Source organism: Scyliorhinus torazame, chromosome 17 (assembly GCF_047496885.1).
Source record: "Scyliorhinus torazame isolate Kashiwa2021f chromosome 17, sScyTor2.1, whole genome shotgun sequence".
Classification (NCBI taxonomy): Eukaryota; Metazoa; Chordata; class Chondrichthyes; order Carcharhiniformes; family Scyliorhinidae; genus Scyliorhinus; species Scyliorhinus torazame.
The window spans coordinates 22,040,512-22,067,444 of NC_092723.1; the positions used below are offsets into that span (position 1 = coordinate 22,040,512).

The window sequence follows — 26,933 nt, forward strand, 5'->3', positions numbered from 1 at the left end:
TGCCCACGAACAAACAAAGCAACATTTATTTGGTTGTGCACAAAGGCCTGAACTGGCAAGGTTCAACTCTCTGAGGGTGAGATCCACTTGACACCATCATTAATATGGAGAATCCCTGGTACTAGATGGGTAGTTATATTAATTATTGTTATGTTATTGAACTGTGAGGCGAGCAGATTCTATTTTCACCCAAGGTGGCGGGGTTGCAAAAGGCTCTCGGTGTGAAGCGTATCATAACATGGTCGATGTGAGGGATGGACAGAAGTGATGGGACATCTGGGGGGTGGGGATTCACAATTTTAAGGTGCAAAATCCCAGGAGGTGGTTCCTTTTCTAATGCGGACTGGCCAGTGTGAAGGACACTGACTTTGTTGTACCCCATCAAGCGAGAGCTGGAGCCTTTTCTAGCTGGGCTGAAGATCACCTTGTACACAAGATAGGCACTGTGTGGAATGATCTGATTCCAAAGGATCTCCTAGAGTACTTTAGGATCTGCGCAATGGGGTCAGAGTGGGATTTTCCCTGATTTATTTTGCCCCGAAATCGGTTGGAGGGTTTTTTAAGACTGGTTTTGCACCTCTCGTGAGATCAACAGTTTTGGGGTGAGGTGTCGACAGACTAAGAACTTAACAAATAGGTGCTGACCATTCAGCCCATCGAGTCTGTTCCGCCACTCAATGCGATCATGGCTAATCTTCTGCAGCAACTCCATTTTGCCACCTGATCCCTTGATTCCCCGAGAAACCAAACATTTGTCTACCTCAGCCTTCAGTGGATTCATCGAGGAAGCATCCACAACCCTCTGGGTGAGTGAAAATGAATTCGCCTCATTGTGATACACATCTCAGATGTGTGGGACCACCTGGATGGGCCAGAGGGTCTAAAGCCCATTCACAGTGCCCACCTAAAATGAGAAGAGTTTCTGTCTCACCCCCAATCAGAATGAGGATTAATTAGTGTTGACAATTCTGTTTGGACATATTCCTGGAGGTTTCAACATAATTAAACATGCCCCACCTGCTCAAACAGCCATTTATCTCCATCTCCAATAATTTTAAGCATTGATAGAATAAAAACATGCAAAGAAAAGGATAAAAACGTAGAATCATTTTAATGCCTCTGTGATTTTTTTTCTTTCTTTCTTTGACTGCTCACAGCAGGGTCCAGGAGATCAGTTCCTGGAATGTCCAGGACAACTCTTGATTGTTGGTAACCCAAGGGACAATGGAAGCAATGGCCAACGAGGAGGGCGAGTGGGGTGGAAGCTGACTGGGGGTGGGAGGGAGCAGCAACTACATTGATTATGGCCCCTTGATAAATATTCCCCAACACCAACACTCCCATCAATCGCTCACGGCACCTCTCCAGAAATACGAACATGGGAGAGAACCTCAGTGAAACCAAATGTATTGAATAAACCAGAGCCCCTCCCGCCCTCAAATAGATGTGTCCTGCTCCGCGCTTCCATCTTGCTTTTCTTGCCCCGTGGATGAAATGTCTGGTTTGGTCTCGTTCAAGTCAATCGTCGCTTCGTGTTTCGAATTCTGCTCTTCCGCTCGCCTCTCCTTCTCGAGGAGATGGTAGTTTATCGCATTGCCGATGAACAAGTAGATACTTGCGACGATCAAAACCGCTCCGCACGCGAAGTACACATAGCCAAAGTTATTGTATGCGTCCTTCAGCAGGCCTGCAACGAAAAGACAGCTCTGTGATCACCGTGAGGCATTCCTGCGATTTAACATCAAGTTAACAGGCAAACATTTTAGGAATCCAACCCCTCCCCCTCTCCTCCCCCCCTCAACTCCCCACTTCCCACTGAGAAATTACTACCCCCTCTCCCAATGCATAGCCGTTTGCTGTCCCCAACCCTATTTCCTCACCCACCCACCCCTACCCCCATTGGTTTAAGGGTTTGGGTAAAAGATACAGGGGGTTGCGAGGCAGAGCCTTTATGGACAGAGAGGGGGAATGACCTGAAACTCACTCCGTGCTCGTGTGCCGGAAATGGAGATGAAGAATGATTTCAAAAATAAGTTGGATGGGAACTTAACGGAAATAACATTGAAGGGCGAAAGGGATAGAGCGGGAAGGAATGGGAGTGGATTGGGTTTCTCTGGAGAGCCAGCCTGGACTTGATGGACCAAATGACCTCTTTCTGTGTCATGACGACTTTATGGCAATTGGAAATTGACTGACCAAGAGGCCTAGTTCTCCGGTTAGTACATAGAACATAGACAGCACAGTACAGACCCTTCAGCCCACGATGTTGTGCCGACCATTTATCCTAATCTAAGATCAACCTAACCTACACCCCTTCAATTTACTGTTGTCCATGGGCCTGTCTAAGAGTCGCTTAAATGTCCCTAATGACTCTGACTCCACCACCTCTGCTGGCAGTGCATTCCACATACCCACCACTCTCTGTGTAAAGAACCTACCTCTGACATCACCCCTATACCTTCCTCCAATCACCTTAAAATTATGTCCCCTCGTGACAGCCATTTCCACCCTGGGGGAAAGTCTCTGGCTATACACTCTATCCATGCCTCTCATCACCTGGTACACCTCTATCAAGCCACCTCTCTGCTTTCTTCGCTCCAGTGAGAAAAGCCCTAGCTTCCTCAACCTTTCTTCATAAGACATGCCCTCCAGTCCAGGCAGAATCCTGGTAAATCTCCTCTGCACCCTCTCCAAAGCATCCACATCCTTCCTATAATGAGGCAACCAGAACTAGACACAATATTCCAAGTGTGGTCTAACAAGAGTTTTATAAAGCTGCAGCAAAACCTCGCGGCTCTTAAACTCAATCCCCCTGTTAATGAAAGCCAACACACCATACACCTTCTTAACAACCCTATCAACCTGGGTGGCAACTTTGAGGGATCTATGTACGTGGACCCCAAGATCCCTCTGTTCCTCCACACTTCCAAGAATCCTGCCTTTAACCCTGTATTCAGCATTCAAATTCGACCTTCCAAAATGAATCACTTCACATTTATCATGGTTGAACTCCATTTGCCACTTCTCAGCCCAGCTCTGCATCCTGTCAATGTCCTGTTGTAACCTGCAACAACCCTCTACACTATCTACAACTCCACCAACCTTTGTGTCATCGGCAAACTTACTAACCCACTTTCCACTTACTCATCCAAGTCATTTATAAAAACCACAAAGAGCAGGGGTCCCAGAACAGATCCCTACGGGACACCACTGGTCACCGACCTCCAGGCGGAATACTTTCCATCCACTACCACTAGCTGTCTTCTTTCGGCCAGCCAATTCTGTATCCAGACAGCCAAATTTCCCTGTATCCCATGCCCCCTAACTTTCTGAATGAGCCTACCATGGGGAACCTTATCAAATGCCTTACTGAAATCCATATACACCACATCCACTGCCCGACCTTCATCAGTGTGTCCCGTCACATCCTCAAAGAATTCAATGAGGCTTGTGAGGCACGACCTGCCCCTCACAAAGCCATGCTGACTATCTTTAATCAAACTATGTTTTTCTAAATAATCATAAATCCTATCTCGAGGGCGGCATGTGGCGCGGTGGTTAGCACTGGGACTGCGGCACGGAGGACCCGGGTTCAAATCCCGGCCCTGGGTCACTGTCCGTGTGGAGTTTGCACATTCCCCCCATGTCTGTGTGGGTTTCACCCCCACAACCCAAAGATGTGCAGGTTAGATGGATTGGCCATGCTAAATTGTCCCTTAATTGGAAAATAAATTAATTGGGTACTCTAAATTTATTTATTTTTAAAAAAAATTTAAAATCCTCTCTCTCAGAATCCTTTCCAATATTTTGCTCACTACAGACGTAAGAATGATAGGTCTGTAATTCCCAGGGATTTCCCTATTCCCTTTCTTGAATAGGGGAACAACATTTGGTTCCTTCCAATCATCCGGTACTACTCCAGTGGAGAGTGAGGACGCAAAGATCATCGCCAACGGCGCAGCAATCTCCTCGGTCACTTCCCGTAGTAACCTTGGGTATATCCAGTCAGGCCCAGGGGACTTATCTATCCTGATGCTTTTCAAAATTTCCAGTACATCCTCCTTCTTAATATCAACCTGTTTGAGTCTATTAACCTGGTTCATGCTGTTTTCATGAGCAACAAGATCCCTCTCTCTAGTGAATATCGAAGCAAAGAATTCATTTAGGGCCTCCTTCACCTCTTCAGACTCTAGGCACAAGTTCCCTCCACTATCCCTGATCGGCCCTACTCTCACTCTGATCATCCTCTTATTTCTCACATAAGTGTAGAACGTCTTGGGGTTTTCCCTAACCCTTCCCGCCAGGGCTTTTTCATGCCCCCTTCTAGCTCTCCTCAGTCCAGTTCTGTCGCAGCGGCCGAGGAATTCTTTCCTTTCCCGATTCCAGGAAGAATCTTCAGTTTCATGGAGAAACTGGAGAGACAGGGGTTGTCCTGCTTTGAGTAGAGTTACTAAGGGCGGATTTAATAGCGGTGTTCAAAATCATGAAGGGCAGTGATTAGTAAGGAGAAATTGTTTTCAGCGGCAGGAAGATCAATCGCCAGGGGGCACAGATTTAAGATGATTGGCAACAAATATGGGGGGAAAGGGGAATGAGAAAAAAATGTCTTTACAAGTGTTATTATGATTTAGAATGCACTGCCTGAAAGAGGGGTAGAAGCAGATTCAATAATAACTTTCACATGGAATTGGATCAATAATAGAAAACAAAACATTCATAGAACTATGATAAAGAGCACAGACAGTGTCACTAATTAAATTAAATTGGACTAGTTGTTCCATGACTATGCCTTCCAACACCCATTCCACCCCACTCCCCAGTTTTCCCAAGACACCACACAAAACCCAGTTTACCTAGGAGAGGAGGTCCCAGTAATACGGGACAACACTCCACTATGGTCACCAGTCCCACAGCGCTGGAGAACCTCTGTGCCCCCACAATGTCCATCAAGGTCTCGAATAGTACGGAGCTCAGCATGCCAAAGGCAAACCCGAAGAAGATGGTGTAGATCACCAGACCAATATAGTCCTTTGCCAAGGGCATCATGATGTGGCAGACCCCGTTGTAGAAGATGGAGAAGGAGAAAAAGTATTGGATCTTAGGCCTCACCCATTTGGTGTTGGCGAGGAGTCCCATGGATGGCCGGGCAAACATGTCCACAAAGGCCAGGATGGAGAGGAGGAAAGCTGCTTTGTACTCATCAATGCCCATATTCTTAGCATAAGAGGACAAGAAGACCAGGGGTGCAAATAGACCGAAGAACATGATGACATTGCCAGACAGGTAGATCAGAAAGCCTCTGTGCTTGAAGAGTGAGAGGTCCATGTAGTTACTGATGGTTTGGAGAATGGTGAGCTTTGGTTTGGTTTCACTGGTCAGAAGGTCAGATTTTGCATCAGCCTCATGCTTGGGGTCCACTGGTGATTTGGATGCAGTGGTCTGCTGAGGACGTATAGGGCGCATGAGGGACCCGGCCACACAGCAGTTGAGCAGGATTCCCCCCAGGATCAGGAAGCCCCCTCTCCATGAGTAGTTGTCAAAGAGATACTGGTTAAGAGGAGCCAGAGTGCTGAGAACCACTGGGCTTCCGGCCATCGCTAGCCCATTAGCCAAGGGGCGTTTCTTGTAGAAGTATTTGCCAATCATAGTCAGCGCTGGTTGCAAGTTGAAGGCGAGTCCGAGCCCTGGAGAGAAATTATTTTTAAAAGGTCAATCGGCTGCTGCTAAACGTTCCTCCGTGTAAATTCACACTTGGTTTTAAAATGAGGGGTGGATGTTTTAAGGGGATGCGTGTTAATTCAAACGACACAATACTGACAGTCCAATTCCGGCCATTTGGCCATTGCCGATTCTCAGCTTTATCTTCAAAACTCTCTCTCTGCACTCATCCAAATCTAATTTCCTCTAGCCCTTCAACCCTCTGTCTTCTCTACACTCCACCATTTACACTCTTTGTGCACATTCTCAATTTTAGTCTCTCCACAATCGGTAGCTGGGCCATCGATTGCCTGTGTCCTAACATCTGGAATTCCCGCCCTAAATTCTCTCTCTCCTTTTAAGACGCTCTTACCTCTTTGACCAGGATTCAGTTCACCGGCCCTCCTTATGTGGCTCAAATCTTGTTTAGCTACGCCCCTGCAAATTCACTTGGGGAATATTACTCCATATAATGGTTCTATAAAAATGTAAGCTGTTGTTGTAATGTGTCTCTAATACGGGGGGGGGCCCTCTGAGTTATGTAATCCTGATTCGCCGGGAGTTCTCCCTGGTGAAGTGGCCAACACTTATCAACATCACTAAAGAGATTGTCTGATTATCGTCACGTTGCTGTTTGTGGGAGCTTGCTGTGTACAAATTGGCTGTTGTGCTTTCTACCACCGTGACCTTTTCAGAAAGTACTTCCATTAGCTGTAAAGCATTTTGGGACATCCCAACACGGTGAAAGATGTTGTATGAATGTAAGTCCTTTCCTAGCACTGATGTGAATCAGGTATTTACTCCCGTATAATCAGGAGTGTGATCCCGAGTCTTAACCCAGAGCTTAATGAAGCTGTTGTAAAGTGCTGTCAGCACTCAAAAGGACGGCATCAACCTCAACGCAGAACTCCAGTAAGGGCCTGGAATTCAGTGAAGAGAGTTCAGCTCTACATGGAGTGGCTGCAGTGAGTATGAAGCGACCGGAAGGTCGGGTACATTGGTTAATGGGAAGAAGGGTTGAGTGGTTTGATTCGATACCTGTCATGATATGCAGACATGCAGATAATAATATACAGACAGGCAGCTAATGAACACAGAGAACAGGACACGACCAATAAGCAGGCAGGACACTCAGGGGTGGTATCTCACTAGAAAAGGGACTAGGCAGTCACACTCCGCCTCTTTCCACTGATGAACATCTACAGAGTGAGTCAGGGTGTATGTACAGTATCGCACCTCCAGCATGTGGCTAAGAGCTAGTCTGGTTCAGTCAGACAGAGCAACCACACTTAGGTTAGCAGAGAGTCGAACTCATCGAGAACTGTGAGATGCACGATCTGTACCTGAGCTGCTGGGGGAAACATCTAGCTTATTAAATTGATGCACGATCAATGACCACTAAAGCGAGGTTGTAGTCCAACTGAAGGCTTTAATAAGCTAGATATTTCCCCCAGCAGCTCAGGTACAGAATGAGGGCTGCTGGGGCGGCACGGGTTCTTATACCCCGCCTATCAGGACGGAGCTATTATACACTCTAGCCAACAGAAAGCATACAGTTCCACCAATGGTGCTTTAGCCTATCAGGTACCGTAATACCTATAATACCACACTGTGCTACTGGTTCAATAAATCAGATTGAACTAACTTCAAGGTCTGGAGTATCTTTTGGTTAAAGCTGTATCCAGCTGCAGCCTGTGTTATCCCAGAGTACATAACACAACAATACCTATTGGAGTTTAGAAGAACGAGAGGTGATGTGAGGCTCTGAGGAGACTTGACAGGGTGAACACTGAAAGGATGCTTCCCCCTGTGGTAGAGTATAGAACGAGGGGACACAGTTTAAGAATAACCCTTTGGAATGGGGACGAGGAGAATTGTTTTCTTTCTGAGCGTCATTAGTTGGTGGAATTCTCTTTCACAGGGAGCAGTGGGGACTGGGTCACTGAATATATTCAAAGCAGAGGTGGGCAAATTTTTCATAGACAAGGTAGTCAAGGGTTACGGGGGGGCAGACAGGAAAGTGGAGCAGCGACCATGATCAAATCAGCCACGATCGTATAGAATGGTGGAGCAGGATCAAAGAGCCGACTGGCTATCTCCTACTCCTTAATTCGATGCTCCAATAAAAGTTGAAACCTTTCGAGGTCGAAAGTGGCTGAGAGTGAAATATATGAAAGATGCCTATCCCGAAAGGGAAACCAGAATATGTTTTTATTTTAGACAATTATGCTGCTCGGATTTTAATGAAAATTTTAGTTAACAAGAGTGTTGAGGCTTGGGCAGTTGTGAGAGTTGTCGCACGGTGAGATCTGAATGCTGGTCATCACCGGAGGTTAATAATAATCACTTATTGTCACAAGTAGGCTTCAATGAAGTTACTGTGAAAAGCCCCTAGTCACCATATTCCGGCACCTGTTCGGGGAGGCCGTACCCGTGCTGCTGGTCTTGTTCCGCTTTAGGAGCCAGCTGTTTAGCCCCCGCAGGTTACTGCGGCACAGGTCTTTTTTATAAACTGTCAGCGGAAGGGGTTGGTGTGAGAAGCGCCTCTAATCTGTGGACTACATCCTGTTCAAAACTGGGCAGAGAGTGAGGGGGATACCAGACAAAGGGAGCTCATTCAGAATACAGGAAGTAAGTGTTGGAGAGAGTCACTGAGTGCAGAACTCCAAACAATCCTCTCTCCACACCCACCAATACGAAGAGCTGCTCACGGCTGAGTTCCTAACTCCTAACAATGTCACCGAGGATAGTAATCTCTTGGTTTGGTGAGGGGTTTCTAGTGATACAACAGAGAGGGAGCAAATGTGACAAATGGGTATTAAAATCTGCTGCAGACTCTCAACCGCAGTCCATCGTTGGTCGCCAGGTGACAAAATTAGTGTGTTAATACTCACAGATCATTAACTCATTAATTAAACGGAAAACAGCACCAAAGCCAAATAGCGAAGAATGGTTTGACACTTACCCCCAACCACTCCTATACAGAAGTAAAGCTGCACAATGTTTCTGCAGAATGAAGCCATGATCATTCCCGAGCTCGCCAACATCCCGCCCATTAGCACCACAGGCCGACTTCCATATCTGTTCACCAGGATACTGCTGATGGGACCTGAAGGGGAATAGAAGATGGATTGGTAAATATGGGAGCCCGAGGGGATCATACATTCTGCGTTTGTCAGTGTAATGGGATGGAAGTCTCTCTCCCTCTCTCTCACTGAAGTCAGCTGGAAGGTTGTGTGGTGCTGAGATGGTTCCAAGCTCTCACCTACGGAGCTCTCATTCTGTCAGATACTGCAGCGATGGGGAAGTTGGAAATGATTCGGCCAAGCTTGTACAAGAGGCGCTCTTCTGTGCTTCAGTTCTTCCACAGCATCTGATCACAAGCTCACTAAGACAAGAGCCTCACCCACTCCCCTCCCCTCGAAAGGTAGGAAGCCATTTGGCTATTCAACCCTTTTCAACCATTTAATGAGACCATGGCTGCTCTCCATCCATCCACCTTGGTCCCACAACCTTTTATACTCGGACTGAACAGCAACAGCTAAAAACAGCTTCCTCCCTCTCTTTACAGCATCAACCAAACTGAGCTCATTGATCCAGAGCCGTCCTGTCACCACTCAGAAGAATTAAATGCATCTACCCTACTCGAGATGCGCAAGGGTCGGTAAGAATAGACAGCAATCCCGAGGAGATCCCAGCCGTGCAGCATGGAAGCGGGTAAATGGCATGAATAAAATGTCCCGAGACAGTTACATTTCCTGAATATCACGGGGAACACAAAATCCAGCGAGGGGAAATGAGAATTGATCAATGCCTCTGGGTATCCCTGGAACATTAACCAGTTACTAATAGCTACCTATATCATGGACATAGAGGTTTTGAAGGGGGGGGGGGGGGGGGGGGTAAAAAGATACGAGATTGCACCATGGAAGAAAGCCATTCTGCCCAAATTGCTGCTTACGCTCCATGAGAGCAAGTAGTCCAATGTACATTCGTGCTGGAAATGAAATGAAATGAAAATCGCTTATTGTCACAAGTCGGCTTCAATGAAGTTACTGTGAAAAGCCCCTAGTCGCCACATTCCGGCGCCTGTTCGGGGAGGCTGGTACGGGATGAACATTATGGACATGGATTGACAGAGGGTCCTACTGTGCAGGTGATTCATTTCTGCAGGCTATGTATCCATTGACCCACTGAAACAGCGGAGGAAATACCGCCGAAATTCCTTAAATGCTATTTCTCTGTACCTTTTGCCAAAGTTGTGAGTGGAAATTCATATGTTGACAAAATTGGGCCTTGTGACTCTTCATACAGACTCAAAATATTAACTCTGTTTCTCTCTCCACAGATGCTGTCAGCCCTGCTGAGCATTTTCAGAATTTTGTTTGTATTTCATATTTCCAGCAACTGCAGTATTTTGCTTTTATAAATAAAAACCTTGTGTTAAACAACCTCGAGGGGTCCACGCTTTCCCTTTCGTGGCCAAAGATATGCAGGTGAGGCGGGGTTACGGGCACAGGGCGGGGGAATGGGCCTCGGTAGGGGTGCTCTTTCACGGGGCTGGTGCAGACTCGATATTTCCCCTGATTGACAAGGGACTCAGCGGGTATAGGGATAGACAGGAAAGTGGAGATGAGACTACAGTTAAATCAGCCATGATCTTATTGAATGGTTGAGCAGGCTCACTGGGCAATAAAGCTTATCCGTGCTCCAAACGGCCTCCATCTGTGCTGTAGGGATTCGATGGAAAAGTGCTTTACAGCCAATGAGGAATGTCGTCATATAGGAAATACAGTAGCATATTGGCACACAGCAAGATCCCCCAAACCTCAATGACCAAATCATTATTTGGGCTTAAGAGATAAATATTGGACAAGAAGTTGGTAAAATGCCCATGCTCTTCGCGGAGTATGAACATATGGATAAGGAGCAAGGATAAGCCTTATTGCCCAGTGAGCCTGCTATACCATTCAATGCTACTGTATTTCCTATATGACGACATTCCTCATTGGCTGTAAAGCACTTTTCCATCGAATCCCTACAGCACAGATGGAGGCCGTTTGGAGCACGGATAAGCTTTATTGCCCAGTGAGCCTGCTATACCATTCAATAAGATGATTTGACTGGAGTCACATCTCCACTTTCCTGTCTATCCCCTATACCCGCTGAGTCTCTTGTCAATCAAGAATCTACTTAACTCTGCCTTGAAATTATTAATTGACCTTGCCTTCACTGCTCTCTGGGAAAGAGAATTCCAAAGACTCTTGACCCTCTAACAGAAAAATATTTCTCCTCATCTCGGTCTTAAACTGTGTCCCCTGAGTTCTAGTCCCTCCCACAGGGGGAAAGGTCCTTTCATCAACCACCCTGTCAAGGCCTCTCAGATTCGTATATGTTTCAATAATACCACCTCGCATTCTTCTAAACTCCAGTGGATACAGGCTCAGCCTGTCCAACTTATCCTCATAGGATAACCCCCTTCATCCCAGGAAATCAGTCGAGTGAACCTTCTCTGAACTGCTTGCAACGCGAGTGTGTCCTTTCATAAATAAGAAGAGCGAAACTGTACAATGTGCTCTCTGTGTGGTCTCACAATGTCCTATATAGCTCTCGCAAAACATCCCCACTTTTTATTCCATTCCCCTTGCAATAAACCTTAATTTGCCTTCTGTACCTGCATATTAACCTTTCGTGATTCACTCTGTCCACAGTTCTACAACACTCTCCATTTAGACAATATGCTGCTTCAAAAAAAAATTTCTGCCAGTGAACAATTTCATATTTTCCCACGTTCCATTTCATTTGCCAATTTTTGCCCAGTCACAAAAAGATCCTCGTCACAACTTATTTTCCTACCCATCGTTGTGTCATCTGCAAATCTAGCACCCATATATTTGATCGCTTCAGCCAAGTCATTAATCCAGATTGTAAATAGATGAGACCTTAGCACTGATACTCCATTCTTCACATCTTGGCAACCAAAATAACCCATTTATGCTTACTCTCGTTTTCTGGGTGGCTAATCCTCTGTCCCTGCTATTACGTTACCCCCATCCCACCCCCTACACCATGAGCTCTTATTTTGTGCTGTAACCATTGATGGGGCACCTTATCAAATGTCGTCTGGAAATCTAAGTGTAGCACATTCACAGATTCCCCTTTACCTATTGTAAGGGTCCTTCCTGTTTGTTCTTGTTTATTCCCTTATTTCCCCTTTCTTTTATTTTTGCTGTTACATTTTTTGATCTATGGATAATTTCTGGACATGTATCTTGAAGGCAACCTGTAGCTGTAATTCAACCAGAAGAAAGTAGTGGCCTGTGCCTTTAATTCAAGCAAAGGATTTCAGCAGCAGTAGAGACCACTGTTAGCCTGTGCTGGTTCAAACTGGAACTGTGGAATGTTCGGCACCAATGATAGAGATTGGCTGGGACTCGGTTGATTAATTTGACTGGTAGTCAGTGAATTGGCCCAAAAGGCTGTGCTCTGCCCGGTAACAGCTGGTGATTGGATCTGCTCCCACTGGAGTGTTTTCAGAGTCAGGAGATTCCAGGTTGGCTTCAGTTTTGATTCTGGGAGCCTGGATGGAGAAATCTAAGCAACTCTCTCCAGAAAGATTTAAGTAATTCTCTTCAGAAGGCCACTGTGAGGGCTGACTCGCTCCAAGGAAGTCTGGGTGTCATTCTCTTGTGACTGCAGTTGCCTGAAGTCAAACCACGAGCTGGAAGCAAGGTTTGATGTGAACTAAAGTGACTCTCCAGAAAGCCGACTGCCTGTGAGTACTGCATTTTTCTAAACTACAAGGATACTGAAGGAATGACTGCAGAGAAGACCATTACCAGCTGTAAACCAGAGACTTTAATCAGCGGGCTTGCAGTGAGGAAAGTGTGCGAAAGAAGCACTATTTGAGCAAAGACACTTATATATTGACCTTCATCCTTATTATTCCCCTCCCCCACCTTGTGCTTGTCTGTCTTTTGTGTGTGGGTAGAGGGTGGAACAGTTAAAGTAGGTAGTAGGTATTAGCTAGCTGTTATCCAATTGTATTTACTGCATATTTCCTGATAGTTCTTGGTATAAATAAACTGAAATTGTGTTTCAACTTACAAACCTGGTGACTGTAATTATTGGGCAGCCAAGGGCCAAAGACTTCAGGAATTTTTATAAGAATTATTTGTTAATTATGTGTTGCGATTCCGGGTCGAATGGGGCTGGAATTTGTTTTTCTACTTTTTCCAATTAAGGAGCAATTAGCGTTGCGTATCCACCTACTCTGCACATCTTTGGGTAGTGGGGGAGATCCTCGCAGGCACAGGGAGAATGTGCAAACTCCACATGGACAATGACCTGGGGCCGGGATCGAACCCAGGTCCTCAATGCCGTGAGGCAGCAATACTGACCATTGCGCCACCTTGCCGCCGTGGGGCTGGAGTTCACTTACCCAGAGTGTTGTAACAGTGTGTTGCTTGTTACTTCTTCAAAGAACTCAAATATTATTAGTCAAACATGATTTCACTTTCACAAAACCATGTTGACTCTGAGATTTTCTTACTCTGCTTAAATGCACTGAAATTCTCCAAGTGCCCAGCTATAATTCCCCTTAATAACAGATTCCAGCAATTTCCTTACAACAGATGTTAAGCTAACATCTAAGCTAACAGGACTGTAGTTTCCTGCCTTCTTGAATAGAGGAGTTACATTTGCTATATTCCAAGGACCTTTCCAGGATCTGGGGAATTTTGGAAAATGAAATGAAAATCGCTTATTGTCACAAGTATGCTTCAAATGAAGTTACTGTGAAAAGCCCCTAGTCGCCACATTCCGGCGCCTGTTCGGGGAGGCTGTTACGGGAATTGAACCGTGCTGCTGGCCTGACTTGGGTCTGCTTTCAAAGCCAGCGATTTAGCCCAGTGCTAAACAATGCATCCACTATGCGGGATGTACCGAGCAATCCGCCGCGTGTTATCGGCGGCAGTGGTATCCCACCAGCAGAATTTACTGACCCTGCCGTTGTCAACGGAATTTTCCGGTGACTGTACTCCTCGTCGCTGGGAACTCGATGCGCCAGCGTGGGACCGAAATACCCTGCCGGTGTGAACAGCCGGTAGATCATGCCGACTATTGCAGCAGCTACTTCTTTTAAGACCCTAGGATGAAGTCTATCAGGACCTGGGGACTCGTCCGCTTTTAGTTCGAATAATTTTCACAGTACCCTTTTCGCTGGTGATTGATTGGAATTGTTTTAAGCTCCGCCCTGCCTTTCACTTCTTGATGCACAATTATTTGTATTTCCACTGTGAAATCGGTCATAAAATATCTGTTTAATTTACCTGCCATTTCCTTATTATCACTGGTTACCTAGACTCAAGGTCAAAATTGAGTTTATTTACTCCTTCCCTTTTTTAAATGTCTGTAGAAATTCTTACTCTCAGATTTTATATTTCTAGTTAGCTTTCTCTCATCCTCCACTTTTTCCCTCTTCATTTTTTGTCAGCGAATCTTTGCTTTTTAAAAAAAAATATTCTGTCCAGTTTTCTATCCTGCCATTCATCTTTGTGGAATTATATGATTTTTAATTCAATTTGATACTATCTTTAACTTCCTTAGTTAGCCACAAATGGTACGTCCTTCCTCTAGTCCTCCTTTCGCACTGGAATTTATCTTTGCTAAGTATTATCTCTTTAATAGAGGAGTTACATTTGCAGTTTTCCAATCTGATGGGACCATTCCAGAATATATCTCCTTAAATGTCTGCCACTGCATCTTTACAGAACTATCCCATAACCTGATTTCCCACTACACTTTGGCCAGCTCTGTCGTCATACCCTCACATTTGCCCTTATTTAAGTTCAAAACACTAGTCTTAGACCCACCCTTCTCTCCCTCGAACTGGAGGCAAAATTCAATCATGTTGTGATCACTGCTGCTGTCCAGGGGTGCCTTTACACTGAGGTTAGGAATTAATCCTGCGATTTTGCACAATGCCAAATCTAGAATAGCCTGCTCACTGGTTGGCTCTAGCATATGCTGCTCTAAGAAACGAGCCTGAAAACACTCTTTATGAGCTCATCCTCCAGGCTACTTTGCCGATCTGAATGTCTCTGTAATGGTTATCAGATCATACTTATTTATTTCTATTTGAGCTGTCGGCTCATCTGTTTTGTATGAGTGCTTCATGCATTGAGATACAGAGCCTTTAACTCTGTCTTTTTGCCATTTTTGAAATATCTGGCCTTATCTGCTAATCATTCTTAATTGGCCATGGGATCTTTTACACCCACCTGAGAGGGTAGACAGGACCCACCTGGAGGGTAGACAGACATCAAATTTAACAGCTCAACTAAAGACAGAATCTCCACCAGTGGTGCACCCCGTTTACTTCAGTGGGAGTGTCAGTCTTGACTGTGAACTCAAGTCTATGGACTTGTAAATGAGCAATCTACCTACTCAGCCATGGTGTGATGAATATATGAATTTCAGGTGTATCGTATTATATGTATTTGGTGCAGTAAGGGTCAAGCACCTGGGATAATGTGTGACTGCTGCAGTCATGTTTTTAGAAGTTCTGGTTTGAAAGGCAGCTAGACTTTTGGAGACAAACATACTTTCAATTAAAGCATCATAAAAGTAAGATCATAATTCATTCCAGCCATGGATATTGTTTGCTGAAGTTGGGCTAATGGAATTTTGTTTATATTAAGAGGGTTCCCTGGGGAGTAGGTGATTAGAGACATGTTTTGTATTAGTAGGATGATGTAGTTAATGGGAGGAGGCAGGGGCTGAAGCAGTCAGGTTTGGAAGTTGCAGTTTTACAAAATTCAGTTTTAGATTAGGGTGTGACTCGAGAAGCTATTTATCTCAATACAATTAGACCTGGCTGTGCACAGACCAGCAGTTTCTGGGAAAAACAATTAAGTTAAAGATTTAACTAAGGCAAGACCAGACAAGCAGCTGTTCTCAGACAGTAGGTTAAAGATTTGCCTGTGTACTGGACAGGAGCAGTGTTTGAGGTTGGCAGTTTAAACAGCAGTTTGAGGCAGGCAAGAATCTGTAGTTGGTTCCTGAAGGGCTTCTCTTTTTCAAAGCAAGTATGCCGGGGTGTGCTAGCTGTATTTAAAGTGGATTTTGACCAGAGATGACCTTTGTTTGCGTGGAGATAAAGATAGCAGTAAAGGGTTATTGTGTCATTGAATTGTTAAGCATTGTTTAATGGGTAATTGTAAGCTATTTTTCTTTATGATGCTAAAGTTGGTAATACTGTGAGAGTAATAACGTTTGTTGAAATATACCATATGCCTATTTGTGCATGCAATCACTCCAGGAGCGAAGTACCCTGGGCGGGATTCTCTCAGCCTGGGGCCGGGTTGGAGAATCCCCACGACCGGCGCTAATCGCGCCACGCCGCCCCGATGCAATTCTCCGCAGAGCGGAGAATCCGTGTCATCTGCACCAGCGGGGTCGGCGCGGCGCCGGTCCCTGCCGATTCTCGGCCAGGGATGGGCCACGCGGCTGTCGCAAAAAACCCGAGTCCCGCCGCCGTCATTGACATGTGCTCTCAGCCGGCGGGACCTCGGCGTGGAAGGGTCCGGGGCAGCCTCTGGGCCGGGGGGGATCGACCCGGGGGGGGGGGGGGGATCGACCCGGGGGTGGGGGGGGGTTGACCCGGGGGGGGGATCGACCCGGGGGGGGGTTGACCCGGGGGGGGGGGATCGACCCGGGGGGGGGGGGGGTCCTCCGATGTGGCCTGACCCGCGATTGGGGCCCACCGATCGGCGGGTCGGCCTCTCTGGCTGAGGGCCCCCTTTCTTCCACGCCGGCCCCTGTAGCCCTGCGCCATGTTGCGTCGGGGCCGGCGTGGAGAAGAGAGTCACTGCACACGTCTGGCGAATAAATTTTAAAAACAAGGGGCCCCTCACACAGTTAGAGCAGCTCTGGTTCACTCTCCATAATCTCACACTCCCTTCATTCAGGAATCAGATCTCCAGTACCTTGAGCATGTGTTAGTCATGGGTCAGTGTGCAGCACCCTCACGTTGGAATCCGAACCTTCTGATCCAGGCCCCACACTGGATTCTCGTGCACAAACAGGCCAACACTCCCAATCCAGTATTGAGCGAGTGTGGTACTGTCAGGGTTGCTGCTTGTCTGATTAAACATTAAACCAAACTTCTTTTGGCTTTTTCTGAAGGAGGAAAATACCTCATGGAATTATGTCAAGGCACAGCAGTAGAGTTCCCCTTCGAGCCATTACCCCTAAATCCACATCTTTAAAACATGTTCTTGGGTTTAGGGGAGGCAGTGATGCAGTGGTATTGTCACTGGACTAGCGAGCCAGAGCAAGATCTGGGAATACAGGTTCAAATCCCAGCACGGCAGATCGTTTCAATTTGAAATCATTAAAAACCTGGGATCAAAAAGTCTAATGACGAACATGAAACAACCATTGTTGATTGTTTTTAAAACCCATCTGGTTCTCTGATGTCCTTTTCAGGAAAAAAATCTGCCCCCCTTACACAGATCCACAGCAATGTGGTTGAGTCTCAGGTGACCTCTGGAGGACAATTAGGGATGGGCTGGTGGAGTCAGATATGCCCACATCCCGCAAAGGAATTTAAAAAAATAAATCACATTGCTTTGCGCACATTGTCTTGCCGTGTCTCCTACATTACAAAATTGGCCACTTCAAAAGTAGTTAATTGGCTGGAAAGCCCTTTTTGACGACCTGAGGGTGTGACAGGTACAGAAAAAAAAAAACTTTCTTTTCCAATTTACATCAGTTTACGGCAGGTTTCTTCAACCTCCCATTGAAGTTTACAGCAATGAAATCCTCAACAAAATGCAAACTGGTGGGGGCGGCACGAACCTGGTTTCGATCCCAGCCCCGGGTCACTGTCCGTGTGGAGTTTGCACATTCTCCCCGTGTCTGCGTTGGGCACCGCCACCCCCACCCCCCCCCCCCCCCCCCCCCCACCCCCCACCCCCCACACAACCCAAAGATGTGCAGGGTAGGTGAATTGGCCACACTATTGCCCCTTAATTGGAAAAAGTAATCGGGTGCTCTAAAAAAAAAATTTCAATGAATGCCTGTTGTTCTAGAACAAAGAACAAACAAAGAAAAGTACAGCACAGGAACAGGCCCTTCGGCCCTCCAACCCTGTGCCACCGTGCTGCCCGTCTAAACTAAAATCTTCTACACTTCCTGGGTCCGTATCCCTCTATTCCCATCCTATTCATGTATTTGTCAAGATGCCCCTTAAATGTCACTATCGTTTCTTCTTCCACCACCTCCTCCGGTAGCGAGTTCCAGGCACCCACTACCCTCTGCGTAAAAAAACTTGCCTCGTACATCTCCTCTAAACCTATGCCTCCTAGTAATTGACCCCACGACCCTGGGGAAAAAGCCTCTGACTATTCACTCTGTCTATGCCCCTCATAATTTTAAAGACCTCTATCAGATCTCCCCTCAACCTCCATCATTCCAGTGAGAACAATCTGAGTTTATTCAACCGCTCCTCATAGCTAATGCCCTCCATACCAGGCAACATCCTGGTAAATCTCTTCTGCACCCTCCCTAAAGCCTCCACATCCTTCTGGTAGTGTGGCGACCAGAATTGAACACTGTACTCTAATTCGTCATCTGTTGATCCTTGCTGAAATGACTGCCAGACTTGGCTGAAAAGCAACAGTGACTACGCTTTAACAACATTAACTCGCATTTATATAGCACCTTCGGCAGAGTAACACAATGGCTCTTCACGGGGCGACTATCAGACAAATTTTGATACTGAGTCAAGTAAGGAGATAGATTAGTAGGCACGTCTGAAAAGGAGGAGAGAGAGGGGGAGGGGGTGAGGGAGGGAATTACACTTCATGCAAATGTGTCGCGTGTTTCCATGACGTACGACCAGTGGTGTATACAAACCCTGCTCACAAGCTGAGCTGAAGTTTCAAGGGAAACTGGTTTCACACTTAGCTGGGAGGCCAGGTACCTGCACCCTGTCATCACACAGCCATGATTAGTCATCCCGCCCTCCCACATCCATATCATGGGACTGAATTGGCCTCATCCCAATACCCTTGGCTGCTCATTTATTCTCCAACCAGTAACCTTCTGTACAGTTAAACAGTCAGTGTCTCAGTGTCCCCCAGTGCAATGGCAGAACAGCACCAAAACTACCAGCTGTCTTTCAGCCGGCTGTCCTCACGAATCAGAGGGTTGTAGGTTCAAATCTCACTCCAGAGACTTGAGCACATGGCTTTGGCTTTCACCTGGGGCGGGATTCTCCCGACCGGCGGGGTGGGCTGTACCGGCGCCGAGGAGTGCCGTGAACCACTCCGGCGTCAGGCCGCCCCGAAGGTGCAGAATCCTCCGCACCTTCAGGGGCTAAGTCGGCGCCGGCGGGGATGGCGCCGCGCCAACCGGCGGCGAAGGGCCTCCGCCGGCCGGCGCGAGTTGCCGCATGCACGGGAGTGCCAGCGTGATCCCAGCGCATGCGCAGGGGGGGGGGTTCTTCTCCACGCCGGCCATGGCGGACTGTTACAGCGGCCGGCGGGGAGGGAAAGAGTGACCCCACTGCACAGGCCAACCCACGGATTAGTGGGCCCCGATCGCAGCCCCCCCCCCCCCAGAGGACTCCGCAGGCCGCCCGCAGAGCCAGGTCCCGCTGGTAAGGACCTTGTTTGATTTACACCGGCGGGACTGGCCGAAAACGAGCGGCCACTCGGCTCATCGCGGAGCGGAGGATCACTGCCAACAGCCCCAGACCGGCGCAACGCGATTCCCGCCCCCGCCGAAAAACCGGCGCTGGAGGGTGGGATTCATGCCGCCCCCCCCACCCCCGGCGATTCTCCGGCCCCGTGGGGGGTCGGAGAATCCTGCCCTTTAACTGCAGTACTGAGTGAGGACTATACACTCCCCAGGCAGGAACATCACAGGTTAGATGCAGAGTAAAGTCCCCTCTACACCTCCGCCACAGCAGGCTTCGCCCCCACAACCCAAAGATGTGCAGGGTAGGTGGATTGGCCACGCTAAATTGCCCCTTAATTGGAAAAAATGAATTGGGGACTCTCCTACGGCAGGGTTAGGTTGTTTTTGTGACTGGAAGCCTGTGTCCAGTGGGTCCCTTGTCAGTTGTAGTACACATTAATTATCTGAATGTGAATGCATGATAAGTAAGGTCACAGATGACACAAAAATTGGTGGTGTGGTAAATAGTGAGGAACAAGGCCTTAGATTACAGGACAATATAGACAGGCTGGTTAGATGGGCAGAAGAGTGGCAAATAGAATTTAACCATGAAAAGTGTGAGGGAATGCAGTTTGGAAGGACTAACAAGGCAAGGGAATGTATAATAAGTGGTCAGACCCTCAGAAGTACAGAAGATCAAAGGGGCCTTGGTGTGCAGGTTCACATATCTCTAAAGACAACAGGACAGGTAGATAAGGTGGTTTAGAAGGCCCATGGGATTTTTCCCTTTATTAACCAAGGCATTGAATATAAGAGCAGGGAGGTTATGCTGGAGTTGTATAAAACGCTGGTTAGGCCCCTGCTTGTGGACTGTATGCAGTTCTGGTCAGCACACTATAAGGAGGAAGTGATTGCACTGGAGAGGGTGCAGAGGAGATTCACCAGGATGTTGCCTGGGCGGGAGCGCTTCAGCTAGGAAGAGAGGCAGGATAGGCTGGAGTTGTTTTCCCTGGAGCAGAAGAGGCTGAGGGGGACCTGACTGAGGTGTATAAAATTATAAGGGACATAGATAGGATGGATAGGAAGGTAATTTTCCACTTAGGGGAGTGATCAATAACCAGAGGGTATAGGTTTAAGATAATGGGCAGGAGGTTTAAGAGGAGATGTGCAAGTGGTGGAAAGTAGGATTCGAATAGTTAGGTGCTTGATCATCAGCACAGTCATGATGGGCCGAAGGTCTCTTTCCGTGCTGTAAACTTGGTCTCTAATGCTCCCTCTACACTGTCCCCATCAAAACCTCCCAGAGCAGGTACAGCACAAGGTTAGGTATAGAGTAAAGCACCTTCTATATAGCATCGAGTACTTTCCAGTTCCAGCAGACTTCCAGATTTCTGGCACCAGGTCTCCGGATCCTCTTGTCCAAGCTTAGAACATTGCAGATTTTCACGTGTTTCTAATTTGATGTCCTGACTGCTCTGCGAGAGTATGAAGTCTATAAACACTTCTGCTGCATCTTAACTCCCACATCATCCAATTGGCATAAAATGGAAATATGGCTTGTTTAATTTTTAATTTTTTTTTAAAAATGGCATTTGGGGCCTTTCTCAGTGCCAGCCAGCTGAACCTTAAGGTTGGCCATCAGTCCATGCCACAGTACAGGTCAGAGACAGTGAACTTTGCTTCTCAGTGTGTCCTAAGCTACCAAGGTGTTAAATGTCAACCATGCGCACGTGGGTATCACACACTCACCTCCGAGGCAGAAGACTGTGTTCAAGTTCCAGTCCAAAGACATCCTGAACCACTAATAGATCAGCTGTTAACCCCCTCTCTTCAAAGGAAAACACTTCCAGCTTTCCTACCCTGTGTAACTGAAGTTCCTGATACCTGGCAATGTCCTGGAAAGGCATTTTTTCCAACGGCTGACACACGCGCACATACCCCCATCTCCCCCCTATACACAGCCCCTCCCCTAGCCCAGCACCCACTCCTCCAATGACACATTTCACACAGCTACAGCTACCCACAAACTGACACAAGGAAGCCATCCCCCCCCCCCCACCCCCCAATATGCCCACGTGCAGGCACACTAAATGGCAGGTGTCATTTTCTTGAAGTGTAATGTCTCATAATTACAGCAGTGAAATACACCTCCAACTGACTTAATTGGCTGTAAAGTGGTTTGGGATATCCTGAAGTCATGCAAGGGGCTGTATAAATGCTCATTAGACCATAAGATATAGGAGCAGAATTAGCCCATTCGGCCCATCGAGTCTGCTCCGCCATTCAATCATGGCTGATATGTTTCTCATCCCCATTCTCCTGCCTTCTCCCCGTAACCCCTGGTCTGTTCCGTTTAATTCATCACCTTGAACCACTGGAAATGTCAATCGGTCTATAAGCAGAGAGGGCAATCGCCTCTGCCAGCACCTTCCCCCAGTGTGAGTCCATCAGTGCAGCAGAGAGTCTGTTTGTGACCATAACGCAGTCTGGAACTGACACCATGTTCTCATCAAGTGAATCCAGTTTTTGCCAAGAAAAAGCTTCTGCTGCAGTCACACAACGAGGCGAATGTTGCAACACCCCCCCCCCCCCCCAACCAACCCTCGTCACGACCTTCTCTCATCTGACCTTCTCTGTTTTTGGAAAAAATTTGCTTATCTCCGATCCTAACTGGCAATAACCCAATCATGTTAAATGTCACCAGCCCCCATTGCTGCACTCAATGTGGTCACGCTGCCTTCATGTGACAAGATCATGAGACAATGTGATTACGGGCATTGACTTTTGTTGTTGAACCAAATGTGCAGAATGTTTGTGTGTGTCCATGGGGGTAAAACAAAGTGGAGAAAGCAGAAAATGGCACTTTCTTCCATAGTGTGTGCCTGGACATGGGCGGGGGAGGGGGGGGGGGGGGGGGGGAAGAGAGAGAGAGAGAGAGAGAGAGAGAGAGAGAGAGAGAGAGAGAGAGAGAGAGAGAGAGAGAGAGAGAGTGGCCTTGTGCCGATTTGTGGGTAGCGTGTGAATGTGTGCGTCAGGGGGCCGAGCTAGAGAGGGGCCGGGTAATGTGTGGGGATGTGTGCGTGTCTCAGCCATGGCTCAGTGGCTAGCACTCTCGCCCCAGAGTCCAACCGTTGGTGGGTTCACTTCAGGCTGACACTCAGGTGCAGTTTTGACCAGAGTGCTGCACTGTTGGAGGTGCTGTCCTTTCGGCTCGACATTTAACTGACCTCTTAGATGGATATAAAAGATCCCATGGCACCGCTTCAAAGAATAGAGGAGTTCACCTCCATGTCCTGGCCAATATTTACCCCTGAACCAACATCACAAAAACAGATTATCTGGTCATTATCATATTGATGTTTGTGGGAGCTTGCTGTGCATACATTTGCTGCCAGGTCTCCTACATTACACTTCCAACATTACGTCATTGGCTGTAATAATAGATGCGAGAGAAATACTTGTGTGTATGTGTTTAGCATGTTTGGCACAGTATGACTGGCTGGATGGTTTCCTCAGCTGTATCCATTCTATGTGCATTTGTGTCTATATCGGGTTCGCTGGCTGTTTGTACGTCTCATGTGTTTGAAGCTCAACGATGCCAATCCCTCAAAACCACCAGTGATGATGTGTTGACCTCATTTGGTTCAAAGTTATGAAGAATATGAAACCGTCTTTGAAACACTGAGCGATTCTACAGCTGGGCAATGTTAAAAAGGCACGATTTCAAAACCGGCCTGTTGAGATCTGATAAACCCCCGTCACCCAATGTGTGCCCAGCTTATCTTCACGAAGAGTTACAGCACAATAATCAAATAATAACTTCACAGTGTGTCTTATCAATACGGTTATCAAATATTTAATTTATTTATTGTACTTCTATTATATACTTATGCTTCATTACACTTCTATCATTAACATTCCTGGACCCTCCTGGATCATCTGGACTGAGAGAGAAGCATTCAGGAGCAAAATCTGGAAACACTTTATTCACTGATTGGGTAGTGGAAATCTGGAACACTCTCCCTCAAAATGCTGGATGATGTGGATCAATTGAATCTTCCACATCTGAGGTTAATAGCTTTGTTGGGTAAGGATATTAAAAGTTTCAAAGCGGGTAAAGAGAGTAAACATACAGATCCAACCATGGCGTAACTAAATGGCAGAACAACCTCAAGGGGCCAAATGGCCTCTGACATTTCCCATCTTCCCGTTACCTCCTTCCTGGACAAATTAACTCACAATGTCTGCCATTGGAGGGGTCTCTCCCAACATTAAGTATCACTGCCCTTGGGGCAGCACGGTGGCACAGTGGTTAGCCCTGTTGCCTCATGGCACCAAGGTCCCAGGTTCGATCCCGGCTCTGGGTCACTGGCCGTGTGGAGTTTGCACATTCTCCCCGTGTTTGCGTGGGTTTCGCCCTCCACAATGTAAAGATGTGCAGGGTAGGTGGATTGGCCACGCTAAATTGCCCCTTAATTGGAAAATAAAAAAAGAATTGGGTACTCTGAATTTACTTAAAAAAAACAATTAATCCCATTTCCTCCCCACCTCTTTCTCCCCTAGCTCTGAAAATGTTTATTTTTTAGCTCCGTATCCAAATTACTGTGGAAACTGCTTTGTGCAAATGTACGCACACACACACACACACACACACACGGAGACACACGCACACAAGCAGACACGCAGACGCATGCACGCAGATGCTCGGCCCAGGACCACAAGAAACTTCAGAGAGTCGTGAACACTGTCCAGTCCATCACACGAACCTGCCTCCCATCCATTGACTCCATCTACACCTCCCGCTGCCTGGGGAAAGCGGGCAGTATAATCAAAGATCCCTCCCACCCGGCTTACTCACTCTTCCAACTTCTTCCATCGGGCAGGAGATACAGAAGTCTGAGAACACGCACGAACAGACTCAAAAACAGCTTCTTCCCCACTGTCACCAGACTCCTAAATGACCCTCTTATGGACTGACTTCATGAACACTACACCCTGTATGCTTCATCCAATGCCGGTGCTGATGTAGTTACATTGTATACCTTGTGTTGCCCTATTATGTATTTTCTTTTATTCCCTTTTCTTCTCATGTATTTAATGATCTGTTGAGCTGCTCGCAGAAAAATACTTTTCACTGTGCCTCGGTACACGTGACAATAAACAAATCCAATCCAATCCAATGCACGAAAACAAAAAGAAGCACATGCGTGCAGGGGACACACAGGCAGACGTACCCTCGTGCAAACACACACATGCGTGTGAGTGCACATGTGCAGTGATCGGAGAATTGGCGTTAATATGTTAAAAGTGATTTGGGGGAAACCACAAGAGAAGGGGGGGGGGGGAGAGGAGGAGGAGGGAGGATGGGAGCGGGGAGGAAGGGAGGGGGAAAGACATCGGGGAATGGGGAGGAACTATAGACCGTCCAGAGGGCAAAGTGTACATAGGGTCAGTTAAACAAAGGACAAAAGAAACCTCTCTGTACTATAAAGTAAATTAGCGCGGGCAAGAAAAATATGATGTGTATATATACACACAACTGTTTATAAATATGAGAAATGCCAATAAAAAGATTTTCTTTAAAAAAGTGATTTTGAGTGAGCATTTCATCGAGGTCACAGAGATGCGAGTGCTCATCTCGGGACTTGCTCTTGCGCACAGTGTAACACTGAGACCTTATTCTTCCAGAGAGCCAGCACAGGTTGATGGGCCAAATGGCTTCCATTTGTAATGTGACCATTCTGCATTTGGATAATTCTATGTTAAGAAACGTGCACTACAATGGTCAGCCATGCTGCCTACGGCGCTGAGGACCCGGGTTCGAATCCCGGCCCTGGGTCACTGTCCGTGTGGAGTTTGCACTTTCTCCCCGTGTCTGCGTGGGTTTCACCCCCACAACCCAAAGATGTGCAGGTTAGGTGGATTGGCCTCGCTAAATTGCCCCTTAATTGAAAAAAATAATAATTGGGTTCTCTACATTTATTTTAAAAAAGAAGCGTGCACTGTGGAACTTTAGCATACTGGCAAGCTGCCAATCACAGCAGTGACTAGAACCTGTAGGTCATTGAAAAACACCATTCCCAGAGCAAAATAGAACAAGAACATTGTTAAATATAATTCAAGATTTGAAAAAAACTGTTTTCAGCCAGCAAGCATGTGTTGTCTGGGGACTCAAGTGTGACGGTGAACCTGTTACAGCAACCCCTCCCCCTGCTCCAATTTCATTAAGAAGACAGCGCCTGCTGGGATGGAATTCCGTCCAGAGCTGGCGGGATCTAGAATCAGCTTGAAATAATTCTAATTGTTTTAAGCAGCTTGGGGCTTTGGCCTATCGCTTTGCATCATTGTTGAAGCTTGTTTGACTGCGTTGACAGCTCAGTCAACTCCCCGGCTTGCCACTTGGAACAGGAGAGGATCCTTCGGCTCTAATCGCATGGCAGGGCAGGGCTGCCCACTCCCCTCCCCGCCAGAATTACTCCGATGTCAAGCCAAGGTCTCCAGCACCGCTATCTTCCCCGTTTCAATTTGAAAGGGTACTGGCATTCCTTTAGAGTTCAAAAGCAAGGAAACTGGGCTAACATTTAGAAGTCGCCGATTGCTTGGCGGCGCAGTGGTTAGCACTGCTGCCTCACGGTGCCGAGGATCCGGGTTCGATCCCGGCCCCGGGTCACTGTCCGTGTGGAGTTTGCACATTCTCCCTGTGTCTGCGTGGATCTCATTCCCACAACTCAAAGATGCGCAGGGTGGGTGGATTGGCCATGTTGAATTGCCCCTGAATTGGAAAAAAAATAGAATTGGGTACTCTGAATGTTTTTTAAAAAGTCACTGTTTGGGCTTCAGCTGGATGATTGGGTCTCCTAGGCATCACACTTTCGAGAGAATGTCAGGACACTGAAGTAGGTGCAGAGAAGACCTACTGTTCGTCAATGGGTTAGGATGAGGTACAGTAGGGGAGGCTCAAGTGCAGCAAAACCATTGCTATAAACCAGTAAACTCAATGGAATTCTGGAAATATACCAGGGACGAGGGTTTCCAGCTAATGTGGAGAGACAGGAGATGCTGAGATTTTTCTCCTTAGAGCAGCAAAATCATAGAATCATAAAGTCGAGGTGAGGACCTTCAGCCCATCAACCCTGCACCGACAAAAAAAAAAACACTACTCTAACCTACACTAATCCCACTTCCCAGCCCCGGCCCATAGCCTTGAACGTTATGACATTTCAAGTGCTCATCCAAGTACTTTTTAAAGATTATGAGGTTTCCTGCCTCATCTCCCCTCCCAGGTGGTACATTCCAGATTCCCCCCACCCTCTGGGTGAAAAGAAAATTCCTCAAATCCCCTCTAAACCTCCTGCCTTGCACCTTCACCTCCCGTACCAGCCTCCCCAAACAGGCGCCGGAATGTGGCGACTTGGGGGCTTTTCACAGTAACTTCATTTGAAGCCGACTTGTGACAATAAGTGATTTTCGTTCATTCATTTCATTCAACTAAAGGCAACAGGTTGCTTTCTATCCACCCTATCCAGGCCCACCGTAATCTTATACACGTC

The 26,933-nt window shown here is 47.0% G+C and overlaps 1 protein-coding gene across 2 annotated transcripts in view; it reads right to left on the reverse strand.

The window, feature by feature from the left end:
• Nucleotides 1–1,092: 1,092 nt before the first annotated feature.
• LOC140393772 (monocarboxylate transporter 1-like) overlaps nucleotides 1,093–26,933 on the reverse strand; it is a 52,053-nt gene continuing 26,212 nt past the window's right edge. For both annotated transcript variants that reach the window (XM_072480173.1, XM_072480172.1), the window contains 3 exons: nucleotides 8,663–8,806; nucleotides 4,854–5,684; nucleotides 1,093–1,687 (listed from right to left, as the gene is read on the reverse strand). In XM_072480173.1, the coding sequence (XP_072336274.1) occupies nucleotides 1,437–1,687; nucleotides 4,854–5,684; nucleotides 8,663–8,806 (1,226 nt within the window). In that variant the 3' untranslated portion in view covers nucleotides 1,093–1,436. The remainder of the gene's footprint in view (nucleotides 1,688–4,853; nucleotides 5,685–8,662; nucleotides 8,807–26,933) is intronic.